This window comes from Dictyostelium purpureum (assembly GCF_000190715.1).
Source record: "Dictyostelium purpureum unplaced genomic scaffold DICPUscaffold_263, whole genome shotgun sequence".
In the NCBI taxonomy this organism is placed as follows: domain Eukaryota; phylum Evosea; class Eumycetozoa; order Dictyosteliales; family Dictyosteliaceae; genus Dictyostelium; species Dictyostelium purpureum.
Genome location: NW_003519599.1, coordinates 27,162 through 46,898, shown reverse-complemented (window position 1 = coordinate 46,898; position 19,737 = coordinate 27,162). Strand labels below are relative to the sequence as shown.

Sequence of the window (19,737 nt, the reverse complement as noted above, 5' to 3'; positions counted from 1 at the left end):
AAAAAAAAAAAAAAAAACATAGTTTTTTAAATTGGTTAAAAAAACAAAAAAGGTTTTTTTTTTTTTTGGGGGGATTTATATTCTTTATTTTTATTTTACAAAAAGAAAATTAAAGAAATTAAATATATTTAATTGGGAAATATTTGTTTCGGATTACCAGCCACCAATCATACCTTTAGTTGGTTGACTAAATGGATCTTTTGGATTAGTTTTTGGTGGTTGAGTTGTTAGAGCAGCAGCTAAAATAAATAAAATATAAAAAAAAAAAACACAAATAAAATATAGAGTACAATTAGAAAATTATTTTTTTTAACTTTATTCTTAATATAAATCCATTATTAATAATCACCTCTTGGTTTTGGACCAATAATAATAAGGTTTCCGTTCATGGTTAATAATTTATTTGATATAATGTAAAAATTGGAAATAATAGTGAATAGAAAAAAAAAAGTAAATAAAAAAATAAAAAATAAAAAATAAAAAATAAAAAATAAAAAGTAAAAATAAAAAATGATTGGTTTGATGAAAAAAAAAATGAAAAAAAATAAGAAAAAAAAATAAAATAAAAAGGTGGGATGAGATATTTTTTATAAGGTTCTTTGAAGTTTTTTTAAAATTATCAAAAAATAATTTTGTATAAATCGTTAATGTACAAGATATCTTAAAGTTCAGAGACTCCAGTTGTACCAATAAAAAATAAAATGCGGAAATTAACGGAGTTTTTTTATAATAATAATAATAATAGGATTTTTAAATTTTTTATAAAATAATAATAGGATTTTTTTTTTTCAATAAAATCTACAAACTTTAAAAAAAAAAGATATTTATAAGATACTTTTTTTTTTTATTGATTTGGTTTATAATTAAATCATCTTATCTTAATTTTGAATTTATGTGACTAAATATGGTGTTGGGAGAGTTTTTTTTTCACTGGTATTAAAATTTCATTTTAAAATAAAAAAAAAATAATTTATTTATTTTTTTTTATTTTTTTAAATTTTTTGTTTATTTTTTTTATTTTTTTTTGTTTAATTTTTTTATTTTTTTATTTTTATTCCATTTTTTATTAATTAGTTCCCATTTAAAATTATAGAATATTTATATATTATATATATTTTGTGAAATGATCACACATTTTGTTTTTATTGATATATAAATCCACTTAAAACACTTTTTTACATTAAATAAAAAATAAATAAACCACATAAATAAAAAAAAAAACACACACAAATTTTTATTATTTTTTTTAATTTAAATTATTATTCAATTTTTTTTAAATTATTATTTTCTTAAATTTATTTTTTTATATTGTTTTTATTATAATTTGTTTATAATACTCATAAATTTATAATGGACTCGCAAAATAGTTACTCAGGCTATAACACTTTTAACCATCAACCATCGTGGAGTAATAGGTAATTATAAAAATAATTATATATTAAAAATCCCAATAATAATAATTTATTACTATTGCATAGTTATAATGGTAATACTTAAAATATTTATATTAGTTTATTAACTATTTAATTAATAATAGCTCAAATATTTATCCATCAGGTAATAGGGATCCAGAAAAAAATCCATTATTGACAGAAACAGAAAAAACCAATATAGGCACATCATACAGAAAAACAACAACAAATAAAAAGAAGGGTTTAAATATTTTTGTCAAATTATTTGTTATTCTCTTTTACTTAGTTTCAATTGCATTGGTTGCTGTTGGTTTATACCATTATTTTGAAACAGATCATAGAAAGCCTGAAGTTAAAACTGTTTTTTATTTTATAGGTGGAATTATTTTATTTGTAGTAACCTCAATCGTTTTAATCGCAAGAAAATGTGGTAGATAAATAATACATCACATTCAATAGTTTCAATATTTGTACAGATTTTTAATTATTATTATTATCATTTAATTAGTCAATAAAAGTAAAAAATAAAAAGAAAAATAGAATATTCCTTTAGAAAATTTATAATTATATATACAAAAAACAGAATTTTAATTTTATTATTATTATTTTTTTTTAAAAAAAATCTATATTATAATTTATTAAATTATATTATTAAATATTATTATAGTACTAACAAGAACAACCTTGATATTGTGGTTCTTCTTCTTCGATTTTAACGGTTTTTTGTCTTTGTTGTGATGACGATGATGATGATTGGGTATTTTGTGGAGATTCAATAATTTTTTGGGCTAATTCTTCAAAAGCTTGTTGAATACCAATTTTGGTTTTTGCGCTACATTCAATAAAAAGCATTGCCTTCTTCTTTGCAAATTCAGCACCTTCTTCTCTTGAAATTTCTCTATTTTCTTTATCTATTTTATTTCCTACTAAAAGTTTAACTAAATTGGAACGATTTGCAAAATTTTCAACTTCATTTAACCAATAATTTAAATTTTCGAATGTGTCTCTTTTTGTAACGTCGTATGCTAATTTTTAAAATATTAGAAAGTTTAGATTAATATAATATATTTTTTTAAAAAGTTGATTTTAAATATTATCCCCAAAAGTGGGCATTTGAGCTTGCTACATACTTAATATAATACCATGTGCACCTCTATAATATGATGAAATTAATGCTCTAAATTTTTCTTGACCTGCAGTATCCCATATACATAAATCTACTTTTTTTCCATCAACCTTTACTTCCTTCATTTTAAATTCTACACCAATGGTTGTTAATACTTCTTCATCAAAAGTATCGTCTGAAAAACGTTTTACAATTGACGTCTTTCCTACATCACTATCGCCAATAAGTAAAACCTTATACTGTTTTTCTTCTTCCATTTCTTTTTTATTAGTTTATATGTATATTATAATGAAAAATCTATATATGTTATTAAAGTGTGTTTATTAAATTTATTTAATTTTCTAGAAAATATAAATTTTTATTTATTTATATTTTATTATATGTAATTTATTATATGATATATATTTATTAATATTTTAAAAATTATTATTATTATGAAAATTAAAAAAAATTAAAAAATAAATAATTAACTATTGTGTGGGTATTTTATTATTTTCTATATTATAAATTATAATTAATTATTATTATTATAATTTTATTATTATTATTAATTTAAGTATTTTCCAAACTATTAAATAAAAAAAAAAAATTAAAAAAAATAAAATAATCTTGAAAAAAAAAATTAAAAAAATAAAATTAAAAAAAAATAAAAAATTTAAATTTTTTTATTTTTTTAATTTTTTGGTGTATTTATAGCAGAGCTATAACACGTATTTATATTTGAATAATCAAAATAAATAATAATAAAATTCAAAAAATATAAAAAATTGAAACAAAAATATGAAATAAAAAAAATATGGGAAAGACTTAGCATTGCATACTCTTAAGAATTCTTATAAATGAATAAATAAATAATTTAATAAATAATTTAATAAATAATTTAAACAGTTCTCAAAATGAAAAAAAAATATCTTTTTTTTTTTTTTTTTTTATTTTCTTAAAAAAATAGGTGTATTTTATAAAAAGATTAATTAATTTTGGTTTAGTAAAACATAATTAATTAAATAGTTTATTTATTTGTTTAATTTCAAACCAAAAATGTTAATTTAATTTTTTATTTTTTATTTTTTATTTTTTTTTTTATTTTTATTTTTTTTTATTTTTTTTAAAATTTTAAAAATTTTAAATTTTTTATTTCTTTTTGTTTGTAAACAATTTATTCATTCAAAAAAAAAGTTGATTTTTTTTTTTGGGGGGGATAAAATAATAATTAAAGCACTATATTTTTTTAGTTACCCATTGTATTATTATTTCGATTTCTAATTATATATTTTTGTTGTATTTATAAATAACGCACTCATCAATACATTCCCCCTATTACACCACATTTTATATATTTTAAATATTACATACAATTTACACACACTAAAAATAAAATAAAGTAACAAAATTAAAACAAAATATATTATAAAATTAATTTTTTTTTTTAAATTTTGTTTTTATAATTATTTTTTATTTTTTTTTTTTTGTTTTTTTTTTATTTTTAGATTGTTTTTTTCTCTTTTTTTATTATAAAAAAAAGATAATAATAATAATTCAAAATGGATTTATTAAGTTATGTTCATTTTATTGTATTTTCAGCAATATTTGCATTGTTTATAATGTATTTATTGTTTTTATCATCAATTTCATTTGGGTTTATAGTCAGTAAATTATTATCTGCATTCGTAATGCCAAAGGATACATTTATTCGAATTAATTCATTTCAAATTTCGATTATTTCGGGTAGGATTGTATTTAAAGGTGTGAAGGTGGCTACAAAGAATACATGCATACGAGTAGTTGAGGGTGCTATAACATTTAGATATTGGTTACGTAAAACTAGGGAATCTCAACATATTCACACTGACTCTCCAAGTCGTATTGGTATCGAATTATCTGGTTTAGAATATTTGGTTTATAATAATAGTTATAGATATGATACGATCGAAGAAATTTTAAAAAAGAAATCAAATCACAATCGCGATAGTAACCAAAATAATGGTAATAATAACAACAACAATAGTAATATTAATTTAAATGATATTTTAAATGGTAATAGTAATGCAAGCTCAGCAAATGATTTAAATGATATCATTAATAATGACCTACCAAATTTACAGAAACAAAAACAACAACAACAACAACAGCAACAGCAACAACAACAGCAACAGGATGCAAGTGGTGCCGATGAAAAGAAAGAAGATTTACCACCTTTACCATCTGTAAAAGACTTTGTTTTACCCAGATTTTATAGAATGTTTTCGACAATTGCAATTACGATAAGAAAGGGCTGTATGATGTTAAGTAATCCAGAACTACCAACTATTTTGGTTATTACTTTTGATAAAAGTACTGGTCTATATACAACTGACAGTGTAAGTAATACATTAATTACTAAAGTAAAATTATTAAATGATATATTAATAAAGATTCTTATATTTTTTAGGCTAGTTTAGTTGATTATGATTATTATAGACAGGTTGCAAATATGGATTTGGTAAATATTAAAATGAATTTAATGAATAATAAAGATTATAATGGTGAGTCGGAATTATATGTAGATAGACCCCAAAAAGAAGAGTATGTATTATTATTTGTTCCTTATTATTATTAATATTTTTATGATCATAATATTAATATAAATTTATTTATTTAGTTTTGTAACATATGCATTTGAAAGTTTTAAATCAGTTTATAAAGATATTAAATTTACATTTATAAATACAGACGAAAATTTTGAAACTAGCGATTTACCAAGAAGAAAATTAGATGATGAAAATAATAATAAAATACCATTATATGATTATGGTAAAAGTACAGAAATTTTAAACTCAGTATTGGTCCATCTTAGTTATTATTGTGATGTTCCAGGGCCAGTTCAAAATATACCAGAGCATTTGGTTTACAGAGAGTTAGTAGCTCCTCAGTGGGGAGCAGAAATTAATTTTAATTCTAGTACTATTGTATATGGCCCATGGGCTGATAGAAATAGAGCATTAATTCAAAAATTCTTTATGCCAATGGACTACGAAACAAGGAAAATTTATAAACCAATTGTTGGCCAAGCAAGACAGTATGCAAGTTTCAAAACTGTTATAAACTTTTCGAAAAATACAACTTTTAGAATACCATTCAGAGAGTTATCTAAAGACGTTCATTCATCACGTGAGGAGATTGCACAAAAAAAACCAGGTTATGTTGATGTAAGAATGGACGAAATGTCAACAATTACATGTGTTTCACCAATGTTGGTTTACAAAACCTCTGGTATTAGTATTATGGATATTAGCATTCAATTAAATAAGTGCAGTGTATCAACTAGTTTAACCAACACAACTTTTCTTCAATGCAGTTATTTGAAATTCATATTTCAAGTGAATTATCCAATGGTTTGGAATCATTTGACCGAATGGAACGCTGACTTTGATATAGGTCAACCACAGATTTTTCTTTTATCTGATGTTTTAACTTTATTCAAAGATTTAGGTAATGATTGGTCCGCTGGCGAACCTGTCGATATTACAATGTTTGTCCCAAAGAATTTTAAATTTAACTTTGTTCTTTCAAATTTCAGTATCTTTTGTAACGTCAACGAGCAAAATATTGTCAATATTCCAAATAATTTAGAAGAGAATGCTCATTATATTTTTACTGGTCCATTATTAAAGGCAAACTTGGTATTACCATTTAACAGTTTCCAACCAGTTAAAACCGAAATATTATTCGATGTCTATGTTAAACGTCTATCTCTAAAACTAATACTACCAGTTTACAATACAATTCGACAACACTTAGAAGATATTGAAATTGAATCAAAAGATGATGACCAATTAAATAGTGATTCCATTTTAACACCACCACCACAACCAAATAGTACATTTTCACAAACCAATAGCCAAACACCAAATATTAATCAACAAAATCATTATTATTATTATCATCATCCAAATTACACTAATCATGACAGTAGCCAGTTTATATTTTGTGAAGATTTTACATTAAATGGTAAATATCTTTATTATCAAAAGGTTGATCCATCATACATCAACTCTGTTGTTTTAAATATTGTAGGTCAAAATCCTACAGTCAAATTATTTGGTTTCTATGTTCGTTATTTCTTATTTTTAAAGAATAACTTTTTCGGTTATACAAGTCACATTATAAATTTACAAAAATATAAAGATAATATTAATCGTGAAAAAGAAATGGAAAAAGAAGGTGGTATGCAAAATGACAATCAAAAGAATAAATCATCACAACAGCAAGAGCCAGATAGTAACGACACAGAGATTTATGTATCAGTACATTTACAAGATGCTACTTTGTTTTTACCAATGGGTTTATATAGCTCCAAACAACAAGCTACTCTAGGTCTACATGAATTTCTTTTAGAAATCCGTTATTTACCAACTTATTTAGATTTATATGCCGATTTTAGTCCAATGGTATTAAAAATTCCTTTAACAGAGTCTGAAGTACTTAGCGAGGCCAACAATGCCAGTGCTGGTGATCTTTTAAATCGTTACATTCAAATTAATGATTTTACATTCAAGCTTCACTTTCTTTATGGTCCAAAACCCACTGTTGCAAATTATGCTGATTTTGTAAACGTTCATATTGGTGCCATTACTGGTAATGTTTTAATTTCTCAAATCACAGGTCTAGGTATTTGGTTAGAGAATTTCTTTTTCCATTTAAATAATAAGGATAATGCTCTTTCAACTAAATTGGTATCAAAGACAAGTCCAGTTTATTCATTATTAAAATTAACTGTAAATACAATCTCACTTTACATTTATTCAAGTGAGCATATCACCGAAATCCGTTTGCCATTGGGTTTAAAGATGCATTCAAATTCTTTGATTGATCAATTATCACACAGTAAAATGGTAATTGAAATTCCAGAAATTTCATTCAAACACTTGGTACCTTTATCTAAAGCAAATTCATCTGGTCAACCAATATCAATTAATATTAATAATGGTAAAAATGGTGCAAATAATCAAGCTTCATCTAAAAAGAACAGAAAATGGGCAGAAGTTGGGGACTTGAAAATCGCTTGTAATATTTCTTTATATAGTAAGGAGCCAAATTGGAGAATCGATTCCGAAAAGCAGCGTCAATTCTTAATTACCCATGACAGTGAAAGTAAATTTTTAGCATTCTTGTGGGAAGATGAAGAATCATTCGAAGAGTTATATAGACAAACTATATTTGAACAAGAGCAATTAATCAAACGTCACGATTTAATTAATAACAGAGTGCTTGGTTTTGGTGGTGTTTTAAATACCAATAAAAGAGATATTATATCCTCATCAGAATATAAAGAGTCTTATTCATTTTCACCAATTCAAATGGGAAATATCAATGGTAGTAATAGTGGTACACCAATATCTGCATCCAAAAGTAATAGTTTCCTGTATCCAATTGGTAGCTCTAATCATATATTAAAGTGGACTACCAATACATCCCCAATGAATGCTTATGATTTATTTGCTGCTTCAACTGCTCAAATGAAAAATTCAAAATCAAATTTAGATATTAGTTCGTATCTCAATGCTCAACATACAGAATCAGTTTATTCAGACGACGAAGACGAAGATGACTATGATGACGACGAAGATGATGATGATGAATACCAAACACCAGAAACTTCACTCCATACAGGCAAAAATACTGACGACGAAGAGGAATATAGCGATCCAGAATTGATGATGTCATCTAGGGATGATAGATTATTTGTTACAGCAAAAACATCACAATTTTTATCCCCAATTAATGTTAGTATGGGTTCACCAAGTGCAGTAGCCAATGATGTCGCTCAACAATCACCTCAATCATCAACATTATCCTCATCACAACAATTAAATTATAATCCTCTTAAGGTTTCATCTAGTACAAATAATTTAAAGAATATATTAAAGAATAAAAATATAATCGATAATGATTCACCAGTTTTAGTCGATTCACCAAAAAGTGATAATTTAAGGGGTAGTGGTGGTTTTTCAAGTTACAATAGTTCAATCAATCCACATATTGTATATCTTAGAAACTACTTACGTACATATTTCTTTAATCTATCACAAGCTAGAATGGCAGCATTCGGTTCAACTAGTAAGCAATCATCATTTGTCGAATGCACACCCAAAAGACAATTCCCTACCCAACCAGCAACACCAAATCTACAAAAATCGTCCGCAAGCAATTTAAGAGGTGTTTATCAAAACCAAAATGGAGATAATCCACATGAGTCAATTCATTCATTATCCAATAATTTTGAATCATCTTACATTCAATATTTAACAAAAGATATCAACTCATCAGAAATACCAATTATCCCAAAGAGATCAAGAACAAAGAGATTAGTGACATCCAATCCATCAATACCAATTCCAGAACATCATTACGAATCATTTGAAAATAATGATAGTAACGAATTTCCACATGATCATTTAAATGAACACAGCTCATGCAAAGATCACTATTGTCTATATGGTCAAGATACTTCGATTACCACCATTTTTATCGATAGTATGAAGGATATTGAGTTATTTGCTACACCAGTTATTGTTAATATTTTGGAAGAGTTGGTAGAATCATTTATTGCTAAGGATCCATCCATCGATTACATGCTCGATTATTTCCAACTTAGAACCATTTCAGAGCAATTTAAAGTAAAGAAATTCCTGCATAATCAAATTAGATTAAATTTATTCATTCACAAATTTAATTTAAATTGGATTCAATCAATTATTATTGCACCAAAAGATTTAATTCAAAAGCAACAAAAACAAAAACAGCAACAATCACCTATTGGTAGAGCTAGAAGTAATAGTGGCGGTAAAAGCAAAAAAAATAACGTAGAATTGTATACTACAGAAATTCAAGTTGAATCCATTACAATTCAATTAAGCTCCTGTACCAAACAAATGAATCAAAACAGTATTTCTAATAATATTGATGATATTAGATTATCAAGTAGTAGTATAAATCAAAAAAGTTTATTACCAAAAGATGAATTTTGCCATTTCCAAACTAAATGTAAAATTAAATCAATTCATGGCTGTATTAGATACCATAATGATATAGTTGAACAAGCATCACAATTTAAACCATCTGCAAATACAACCACAACCTCAACTACCACCAATACCACAACACAAACAAATGACAATTCATCAAGTGAAATTAATTATTATTCAATTCCAAATAATATTTTATCAAAATATCACAATAAATCATTTAATAATCAAATTATAATTGCATCAGTCTCAACAGATGGTATTAAAATTGAAGGTGTTATTATGGACGAAGAAAATATGAAATTAAATTGCTCAACAAACTCAACTAATGTAAATTCAAAACCAAGTGGTGATTTTAAATTGGATTTAGGAATGGTTTCAATTTATTTTACCCCAAATTCACCAGCTATTCTCTTTAGAGTAGTTGATACTTGGATTGTACATGTATCATCTTTAGTTTCCGTATTTGGTAGATATAAAGAGCTATGGTCAAGACGTATGCAGGTTTTAATAGCAGAATTATTAAAAGCAAAATCAAGATCATTAACAAACTTTTCACCTTCTAATGCAATCTATAGTGGCGGTAGTAATCCAAATAATGTCGCAACTAGCACATTTAGCAGCGGTGGAAGTACTATTAGTCACAAGAATAAATTACTAGACTTCTTATCACCAGATTTCAAAGAGATTATTGGTGATGAAGCTATTATCCATAGAACAGGTTGGGAAGATATTTCAAAAATGAGACATTTTATGCGATTCACAGAACGTCCTTCAATTGATCAAACTGTGGGTTCCATTTCCTTAGAGCAAGATCACGATTCATATTTCTTTTTCCAAGAGTTAATTAATGAAATTTATGAAACAGATCAAGGTGGTGAATTAATTCAATTATTCCAATCACCATTAATTAAGAAATTGTTTATTGAGGAGCCTGGTTCATCTTCAAGTTTAAATGCAAATTTACAATTTGAATTTCAAGGTTTTCAAGTTACTGTTGTTAATAATAATGAAAAAATGAATTCATTACATCAACAACATCACCAACATCACCATAATAATAATAATAATAATACACCCTCAAATACAAAACCAAATATACCAAAATCTAAACAAACTTCTTCAACACCAAATAATAGTAATGATACTTCAACAGCAAATAGCAATAGTAACAATAATAATTCATCAAATAATATTAATCAATTAGCAATAAGTAAAGTTGTTGGTGGTGCTATGGCAAGTTATAATTTCGAATCAAATTTTGAAAGTTTACCAGCAACTATAAAAAGCACAACACCAAAATCATCATTGGATATTGATTTCTTTTCATCTTGTAAACAAGTATCATTAAGAATTTCACCAGATTTAATTTCATTTATTCAAAATACAATCAAGGTTGTTGAAATATCTCAAGTTGATGTATTACAAGGGGAGGAGTTAATTCTTGGTTCTCATGATCCTTGGAAGGAAGCTGTTAAACCATCCCACAGTAGAGAGTTTAATAGCTACAGTTCACAAATGAAGCAATCAAGTCTTTCATTAAAAAAGAATCCACCCGATTTATCAGTTATTGGTGAAGATATCGAAGAGCAAATAGTCGGTGACGAACCAAATATGATACCAATGGTTAATTTACATGATAAAGAATCGTCATCATCATTAAAGCCACCTCTATCTCCAGGTCATTCCAAACGTGAAACCTCACCAAATTTATCATCAGTCGCTAAAAATGCTAAACTTTTATTATCACAGCAACAAATGGAAAAATTAATTTTAGAGGAACAAAATAAATCACAACCACCAACCCAACCACATTTGCAACCACAAGAGTTTAATCCAACAGTTAGTGGTGTTTCAAATAGCAGAAAGAAGGTATATTATTCAACTTCAAGTTCACGTTCTAAACAGAAACAATCTACTTTAACAATTACAGCACATGGCCATTTCTCATTTGATGAGATTCATTGTAGAGCATTCTCCTCTGGTAATGGTACACTTAGAATGGTTTTAAAGAATCTCTCATTTGTATTTAATGAGTTTGGTGCTTCTCAACCTCAAGATGGATCACGTCCAAATGGTGATTATATTCATATGATTCATTCTTGTATTTTCTCAATTCCAAGCATCGAGTTACATTTATTAGATCACAATGATAATCTTGAATTGGTTAAACCAATTTTTGGTCTCAGTGTTAAGGATTTATGCTTCAACGAAGTTTTATTCAAAATTGGTAAAAAGAAAACTAGAACAATTTTATCAACTGGTAAACGTGAAGAGTATATCGATTTCTCTTTAAAATACGACTTGTTTTTAAGTTTTGCTCAAGCCATATTACCATTTAAAATGTCTCATCAATTTTTACCAAAATTAAGAGGGTTCCTTAAAGAATGGACCCCAGTTTCAACAGTTAAACAACAAAAGAAGGAAAATAACGAAGCAATTGCCCTCAGTGATATTAAATTCCCACCAATTAGATTAAAACTCGATCTTCACGATATTATGATTAGTACAGATGCTATTTCATATTTACCAGTTAAATATAATATCTCAAGAATTACAGCTTCATTTAGTCAATTCTCTCACAATGATTTGGAATTTAATGTTCAATTACATCAACATCAAATAGCATTTGTTAAACCATTGTCATCATCAACCTCAACAGCTAAAAGTGATACAAGTAACAGTAACAGTAATAGTAATAAGGACAATATTGCATTAACTAAAGAGCCATTTAATTTCCCTAAAATTAAAGCATTTGGTTCAATTAAGAATAAACCAAGTAAAGATAGAATCGATTTAATGGCAAATCTCGAAATTGGTTATATTCAAAATATTCTTTCAATTGATTTACTTCAAAATATTTTAGTATTAAGAGCCACTCTTTCCAAAGAGATCGATGAACTTTTAAATGCTTATATTTCATATGCCGAAAAGAAATCTTCAAATACAACCACCGATGACCCACAACAACCAAATACTTCTATAAACAAGCCACCATCCATATTATCGAAAATCAAATATAACTGTAGTTTGGTTTTATTAGGTTTTGAATTATTGTTTACAAATAATAGTGCATCGTTATTATTCTCCTCTGGTATTATAGATTTAAGAGTCATTTACCATCAACAACAGCAGGAGAAACAGGCTTTATCTCCACACTTACCACCAATTGGCAGGAATAAAACAATGATTGGAAATTCAAAACGTACAATTCATTCATTGGCAAGTGTAGCACAACAGCAGCAATTACAAAAGAGAGAACAAAAACCAACCTCTGAAACTTTAACTTGGAAAGTAGGTTTTAGGGATTTATCAATGATTCTATCTGATCAAACTTTAACTATCGATACTACCAATACTTTTAATAATCGTAGAAATCATGGCTTCTCTAGAATTCAAAATTTAAAATCACAAATTTGGGCAGGTATTATTACTGATATCAGTATTCAAAGTTATCCATTCAATAGTTTCCATCTTACTAAATTTGGTGGTAATAATAGTAAAGCATCATCATTTAATTTGGTCTCAACCAATCGTTCAAATATTTTTGAAAAGGCATGGGTATTAATAAGTAAAACTATTGTTACACTTCAACCATGGGCAATTGATAAGGCAACAGATCTTTGGATTTACTATTTCAACTCATACCAAAAGACAACATCAAAATTAGCAAAAATATCATTCACTCAAAGAAAACAACAAGTACAAAGAGCTTTAAATACTATTCCATCAACTATTCCAATTAAAGAAACAAATTTATCAATACATATTAAAATTATTGATACAAATATATGTATTCCACTATTATTAACCGATAATAACAATAGTTTAGATAAAAATTGTTCTGCTATGGTAATTTCCCTTGGTACTTTCTCATTATATGGCGTCGCTATTAAAAATCAACATGATTTGAAGAAACTATCATTTAACCAATATCAGAAGCAACCTTTAGACCAACCTCCAGAGGACGATAAATTAGTAAAGGTTTTAGGAAACTGTAAATTCTCTAAATTTTCATTCCAATTCGTAGATAATTACCATCCATCAAAATTAAACTCAATTCAGTTATTACCAAGTATTAATCGTGGTATCATTGACTCTGGTGATTGTCAAATGACTGGTCTTTTCTCTTCGCACAATGTTAAATTATTTGTAAACTTAAATACCACTGGTTTATTCTTACATCTGGATACAAATTTAATGTATTATATTGTTCAATTCCAAGATTTATTATTTTTAGGTCAAGAAAAAATTAAAAAAATTAATTTAGAAGAACAAGAAAAACAATTAAAAGATGGCCAATCATCACCACCAAATATTAATAAAGGAATTAATAATAATAGTAATAATAATAATAGCAAGAAACCAACATCAAAATCAAATCAACCCCAGGCTCCAGAGTATAAATTAGAAATTGACTTTACATTAAAAACTTCAGTTGGTGAAGCTACTTTAACTAAAACCACTCCCATTGATGACAGCGGATCCAATAATGATAATCCACCATCGCTATACTCTAGTTTCGATAATCCTTTAGCCTCTCCATTTACCAATAGTATAAATCAAAAGAATCATATCGATGAACAATTCCAAGAGTGTTTCCAATTACCACAAATTTCCATTTCAGCAAACCATATTTTAATTCCCAGATCAAATAATCAACAATCACAACAACCACAACAACCACAACAAAAGCCACAGCAACCTAACAACAATACTGGTAGTATTAGTGGTAAATCAAAATCTGAAACAAATATCCTTTTAACATTAGAGTCATATACCATTAAATTAACTCCATTCTTTAGTAACTTTTTATCTGATACAATAAAGAATACACCAGAATCATCAATGTCGCATCAATATAGTCAAATGGCAAATAATTCAAAATCAACAACATCTTTAAATAGCTCGAATAGTAATAGTAATAACGATACACAGGATATTAAAACCATACCAGGCTCAACAACATTTACAGTTCGTATAAACCCAACCAAGTTTATATTAAATGGTTTTGAATCAACATTAGCAATTTTAGAGATTGGCACATTGGATATTTATCTTTCTAATATTATAAAGAATACTGCAGGTTCAAAAGGTCGTGTTCTTTTGATGAATGGTACCCTTTATCTTAGTAGTTTATTGTTTAAGATTGTTCATTCATCAATTCAGGATGAAAGATTAGGTATTGTTATTAGAAGTGTTAAAGGAAATGTTGGTATTGCCCATGGTATTTCAAGTAGCCCACTAGTTTCAATTTTGTTAAATGCTGATAATTCCCATGGGTATTTCAATGTTAAATATTTGGATGAAATCTTACAATTTATAAATCAATGGATACCAGAAGAAAGAAAAGATGATAAACCTATTATCAATGTTTCACCAATTCCAAATCGTTTAAATAGTGTTAATCAAGAAGAAAAATTAAAACAAGAGTCTTTAGCTTCAAGTAAAATGAAATCACAATTCTATGTTAATGTTAAATTAGGTTCATTTGGTTTAGATTTAGATTTCTTACCAGTCAGTAGATTCAATCTTTTAATTCAAAATATTGGTGGAATTTTATCACCAACATCGGAATTGGAAGAATATCAAAATAATCTTCAAAAGCTTTATTCTCATTTAAATAAAAATGAAATGGTAGATCTTTACTTTTTAACATGCTATACTGGACCAATATCAATTTCAGGTCATGGTAAACTAGAGGGCTATTTAGAATTGGAGGGTATTATCATATGTGGCGAAAGAAAACTTTATCAAATGGTCAATTATGTCAATATGTGGACATTCCAAATGTCACCAACCAAAATCTCATTTGATTTTAATCAATCAGAAATTCTAGATCTTCAAAGTGGAGAATTTTCAATTAGATTCTCTGATTTACCAATTGAAAATTCAAATGAAAGAAGTATAAATTGTGAAATCTCTTACTCTCAATTACAATTATTATTATCTTGCGAAACTATTACTTCAGTTTTGGATATTATCAAAAGAATCAATGAAATTATTTCCGATAAAATAAAATCAGCAAAATATAATATCATCCATTCGAATGTCAACAATAACTTATTTAAAAATTCAAATAAAAAATCTGCAACTCTTAATGTCAAATCAGAAAATAATAATAATAATAATAATAAGAAAACTAAAACAATTGGTCAAATTAAAGTTAAAGGTTCAGATTTTAAGACTTTGTTATTTGGTTATAGTTTTAAAGATCCAACATGGTTTAGTTTTAGTTTAGAGTCTTATCAAATAGTATTAGATCAGTCCAGAAAGAAGAAAGATGAAATTCATAGACAAATATCTATCTTATTAGGTCAAAGTTTTATTTCTAAAATGACTGAAAATCTTTCGCAACAATCACCAAGAGCCAATGTTAGAGAATGGGAATTAAGAGATCACTTTAATAGAAATGCTTTAGAAACCAAAATTATAAAAATTCCAGTTTCAAGTTTAATTATGGACTCTACCGAAAGAACTAATTCAGCTGTAGAGTATTACTTTTTAACAGAATTCACCGACTCGATTGCAGTCAGTGTTAATTTAGGTTTATATGCAGATTTAAAGGATATGGTTCAAATTTATATTAAAGTTTTATCTGATACTTCAATTACTTCTGGTAATAGCAATAATAACTCACCACCTAATACGCCACCATTATTAAGCCAATCACAAATTATTCATTCACCAAAGAGTCAGCAACAACAACAACAAAATCAACAACAAAATCAACAACAACAACAAATCTCACCTCTATCAAAGAGTTTCCAAGCTGGTAACCCATTGCCTAATGATGATCACCAACACCATTTCGACGATAGCAGTAGTCACGTTTCAAGCTCCACTATTTCAAGATACGGACCAAACATCAAAACTAGAAAAGATCCAAAGACTGGTCGTATTTTTGTCGAAAAGAAATTCCAATTATCCCCCACAATTAATGTATTGGGTGAGTTTACTCCCAAAATTACTACTGTTTTTGGCTGGTTAGATATCAAAGATATCAACTATACCATTCCATTTTATGTTCATACCGGCTTAACCGATAATTTAGAATCAGTTTTAGATCAATTCTTATCATTTTCAAATTCTTTAAATCAAAATAATTTAGAAACTATTCAGCAACACCAACAACAAATTAATCAAAATAAAAACAAAAATAAATAGTATAATAATATAATTTTATTTAAAAATTATTAAAACAACACAAGATATATATTAATAAACAAAAACACAATAAAAATACTGATGACTTTTTGTAATGTATCATTAAGAATCATCACTTTTTGAAAAATAAAAGAATCAAAATATAAATTTTTTTTTTGTTTATGTTTATATTCACTTTCTGAATCTAATGCATTTGTAGTTTCGTCTAAAACAATAATTTATGGGTTTATTGGTATTTTATTAGGAATTAAATTAGGGATTAAATTATTTGTAGGGAATGTAAACTTAAATAATTTATATGCTATCCCCAACACACAACACACAACACAACAAAAAGAAAAATGAAAATTTTTTTATTTTTTTATTTTTTTTTTTTTTTTAATTAAATTTCCCCACCATTTCAAAGTGCTATATTATATATTATTTATTTAATATAATATTGTAAAATTATTTTCAATATAAATACAAAATAAAAACTTAATATTCTCAATATACTAAAAAATATTATCAATAATAAAAAACTAAAAAAATATATAAAAAAATGAAATATAACATTTGTTTAATGGATTCAAATAAAAATATGGAGATTCATGCATCTTCAAATGTTTTTGAAACATTTGAAGATATATATGAATATGTTAAAAAACAAAATATATCAGCATATTATATAAAAAGAAAAGAAATAAATAGTTATTTATCAAAAGAAACTTATCAAATGTATGTAATAAAAAAGATTATTTCAAAAATATAAATTCTAATTTTTTTTTAAATAAGCCAAAAATCAAAAAGGGAAATAGAAAATAGAAAATTTGGTGAATGCTATAGTGTATGTAAAGATTGTATAGAAGATAATTATAATTATGTTTTTGTTTTTAGTTCAAGTACTGGTAGGAGATCTGGTGGACTTCATTCACAAAATCATTTAAAAATAAATAAAAAGATACGATCCCAAAAAATACCCTGCAGTTCTAAAAACTCAACTTCAACCAATAGTTTTAGTCAAAACACACCAATATCTTCAAACCAAAAAATCTCACCTATTAGAAGCCATTCTAGTTCAGGTAGTCCAAATTCTCCTTTCTTGTGTATCACATCAAACTCTCCATATAATACACCTACTAGAAACCATTCTAGTTCAGGTAGTCCAAATGTTCCTTTCTCCTATATCACATCAAATTCTCCATATAACACACCTATTAGAAGCCATTCTACTTCAAGTATTCCAAATTCTCCTTTCTTGTGTATCACATCAAATTCTCCATATAATACACCTACTATAAACCATTCTAGTTCAAGTATTCCAAATATTCCTCTCTCCTATTTCACATCAAATTCTCCAAATAACACACCAAAAAAATATTCAAAACCATCCTCAGTTAAAGACAACAAACCAATTAGTCCAATTTTAAAAAAAGATCTAATAGAATTTGCATTAAAAGAATGCAATACATCTGCTAAAGGTATCATTTTTAAAAAAAAAGATTTCAATATTATTTTATACACCCCAGAGAATGATACCGATTTAAAAAAACTAAAAGAAATATTGAAAAAAGTGTTATATAGATTCACAATTACAGGATGTTGGGTTTATTCCACCAGTTCAGGTGTATATAAAAACATGGTTGATTACATATATCCCTTTAAAGTAGAGAGTAGTACTGTAGTAAGACACTCTATTTTTTGTGAAATAGCACATGACATATCTATAGAATCAGAAAAAAAAAAACATATATTGTGTTGCAATCCTAACCATCTTTTCATAGGTTCAAAAGAAGAAAATAATAAAGATAAAAACTGTAGAAAAAAATTAGAAAAAGATGTCCGTTTTAAACATGCGATAAGAGAACTTAGAGGAAAAGCAATTGCGCTCTATTATGGAATATATGAAGGATATGATTTGGACTCAATCGATCCAAACTCAGCAAGCTTATATTTTGATAGCAGTGAAGATGATGATAGCGATGATAGAGATGATAGCGATGATGGCGATGATAGCAATGATGGCGATGATAGCAATGATAGCGATGATAGCAATGATGGCGATGATAGCGATGATAGCGATGATAGCAATGATGGCGATGATAGCAATGATAGCGATGATAGCAATGATGGCGATGATAGCGATGATAGCGATGATAGCAATGATAGCGATGATAGCCATGATAGCAATGATGGCGATGATAGTGATATTGATATCCTATCCCAGTTTATAAAAAGATTAGATTTCTATGACGGTGCAAGTAAAATAACCAAAAAATTCTAACCACCTAAAAAATAAAATAAACATTCTTTTTTTTAAAATAATAAAACATTTTTTTTAAAAAATAATTTTTTTTTATTAAGAAATTTGTGCATTTTATTAAACTTTTTATTTATTTAACATGGTTGATCTGATAATAGCTTTGCTCATATTAATGAATTCAAATTCATCACGGCCATAAAGCAAACAATCTGTTTTAATTAAAAAAACTTATACCAATATATATGTAAACATTGATGGATGTAATTACTTTTTAATTCTTGATTTATTTTTATTCATAATAATTTTACAATTTCCACATGCTGGTGATTTTTTTCTTTCATTGAAGTACTTTGGTGTCCCTTGTGAAATTGCCATAAATTAAGTTGATATATTTTATATCATTTTTCAAAATTGAATTGTTATTGTTATTTTATTTATCCATTAATGTACTTCAAGTGATTTTATTTAATAATCAATTATTTTTTCAAAAAAAAAAGTTTCTTCAAAAGGAAAAACCACTTATATCGTAAGATTTTTGTGTTGATAAATCCAAGTCTCAACTTCTTTTATTGGTTTTGATTTACACTCTGTGTTGAAACAATAGTGATAATACACTTTTTCGAGACCCTACATTGGTATGTTTTTTCAGTTTTCTTTAATAGAACGTTGTAGACACCCTTCATCTAAATAAAGATTTGAATTTTTACCATATTAAATGAAAATCTATAAGCATTATTGCATTATTAAATTTTGTTACGATAAAAAATAAAAAAATACATTTTTATA

At 26.3% G+C, this 19,737-nt stretch overlaps 4 protein-coding genes across 4 annotated transcripts; 2 read left to right on the top strand and 2 right to left on the bottom strand.

Annotated features, from left to right (window-relative positions):
- Nucleotides 1-1,350: 1,350 nt before the first annotated feature.
- On the top strand, nt 1,351-1,850 carry DICPUDRAFT_81894 (uncharacterized protein; the record flags this gene model as incomplete). Its single annotated transcript, XM_003291165.1, has 2 exons — nt 1,351-1,415; nt 1,538-1,850. 2 exons carry the CDS (start codon nt 1,351-1,353, stop codon nt 1,848-1,850), a joined length of 378 nt encoding a protein of 125 aa, XP_003291213.1.
- A 122-nt stretch (nt 1,851-1,972) lies between these two features.
- On the bottom strand, nt 1,973-3,101 carry rab18 (Rab GTPase). Its single transcript, XM_003291158.1, has 2 exons — nt 2,543-3,101; nt 1,973-2,437 (listed from the first exon to the last, which is right to left on the bottom strand). The coding sequence occupies exons 1-2, from the start codon at nt 2,793-2,795 to the stop codon at nt 2,082-2,084; spliced, it is 609 nt and encodes a 202-aa protein (XP_003291206.1). The 5' UTR covers nt 2,796-3,101; the 3' UTR covers nt 1,973-2,081.
- A 978-nt stretch (nt 3,102-4,079) lies between these two features.
- DICPUDRAFT_155793 (uncharacterized protein) lies at nt 4,080-16,709 on the top strand (the record flags this gene model as incomplete). The annotated part of the gene is made up of 3 exons (XM_003291164.1): nt 4,080-4,895; nt 4,967-5,100; nt 5,177-16,709. 3 exons carry the CDS (start codon nt 4,080-4,082, stop codon nt 16,707-16,709), a joined length of 12,483 nt encoding a protein of 4,160 aa, XP_003291212.1.
- A 1,812-nt stretch (nt 16,710-18,521) lies between these two features.
- DICPUDRAFT_73050 (uncharacterized protein) lies at nt 18,522-19,011 on the bottom strand. The gene has a single exon (XM_003291157.1). It carries the CDS (start codon nt 18,868-18,870, stop codon nt 18,637-18,639), a length of 234 nt encoding a protein of 77 aa, XP_003291205.1. The 5' UTR covers nt 18,871-19,011; the 3' UTR covers nt 18,522-18,636.
- Between the last annotated feature and the right edge of the window lie 726 nt (nt 19,012-19,737).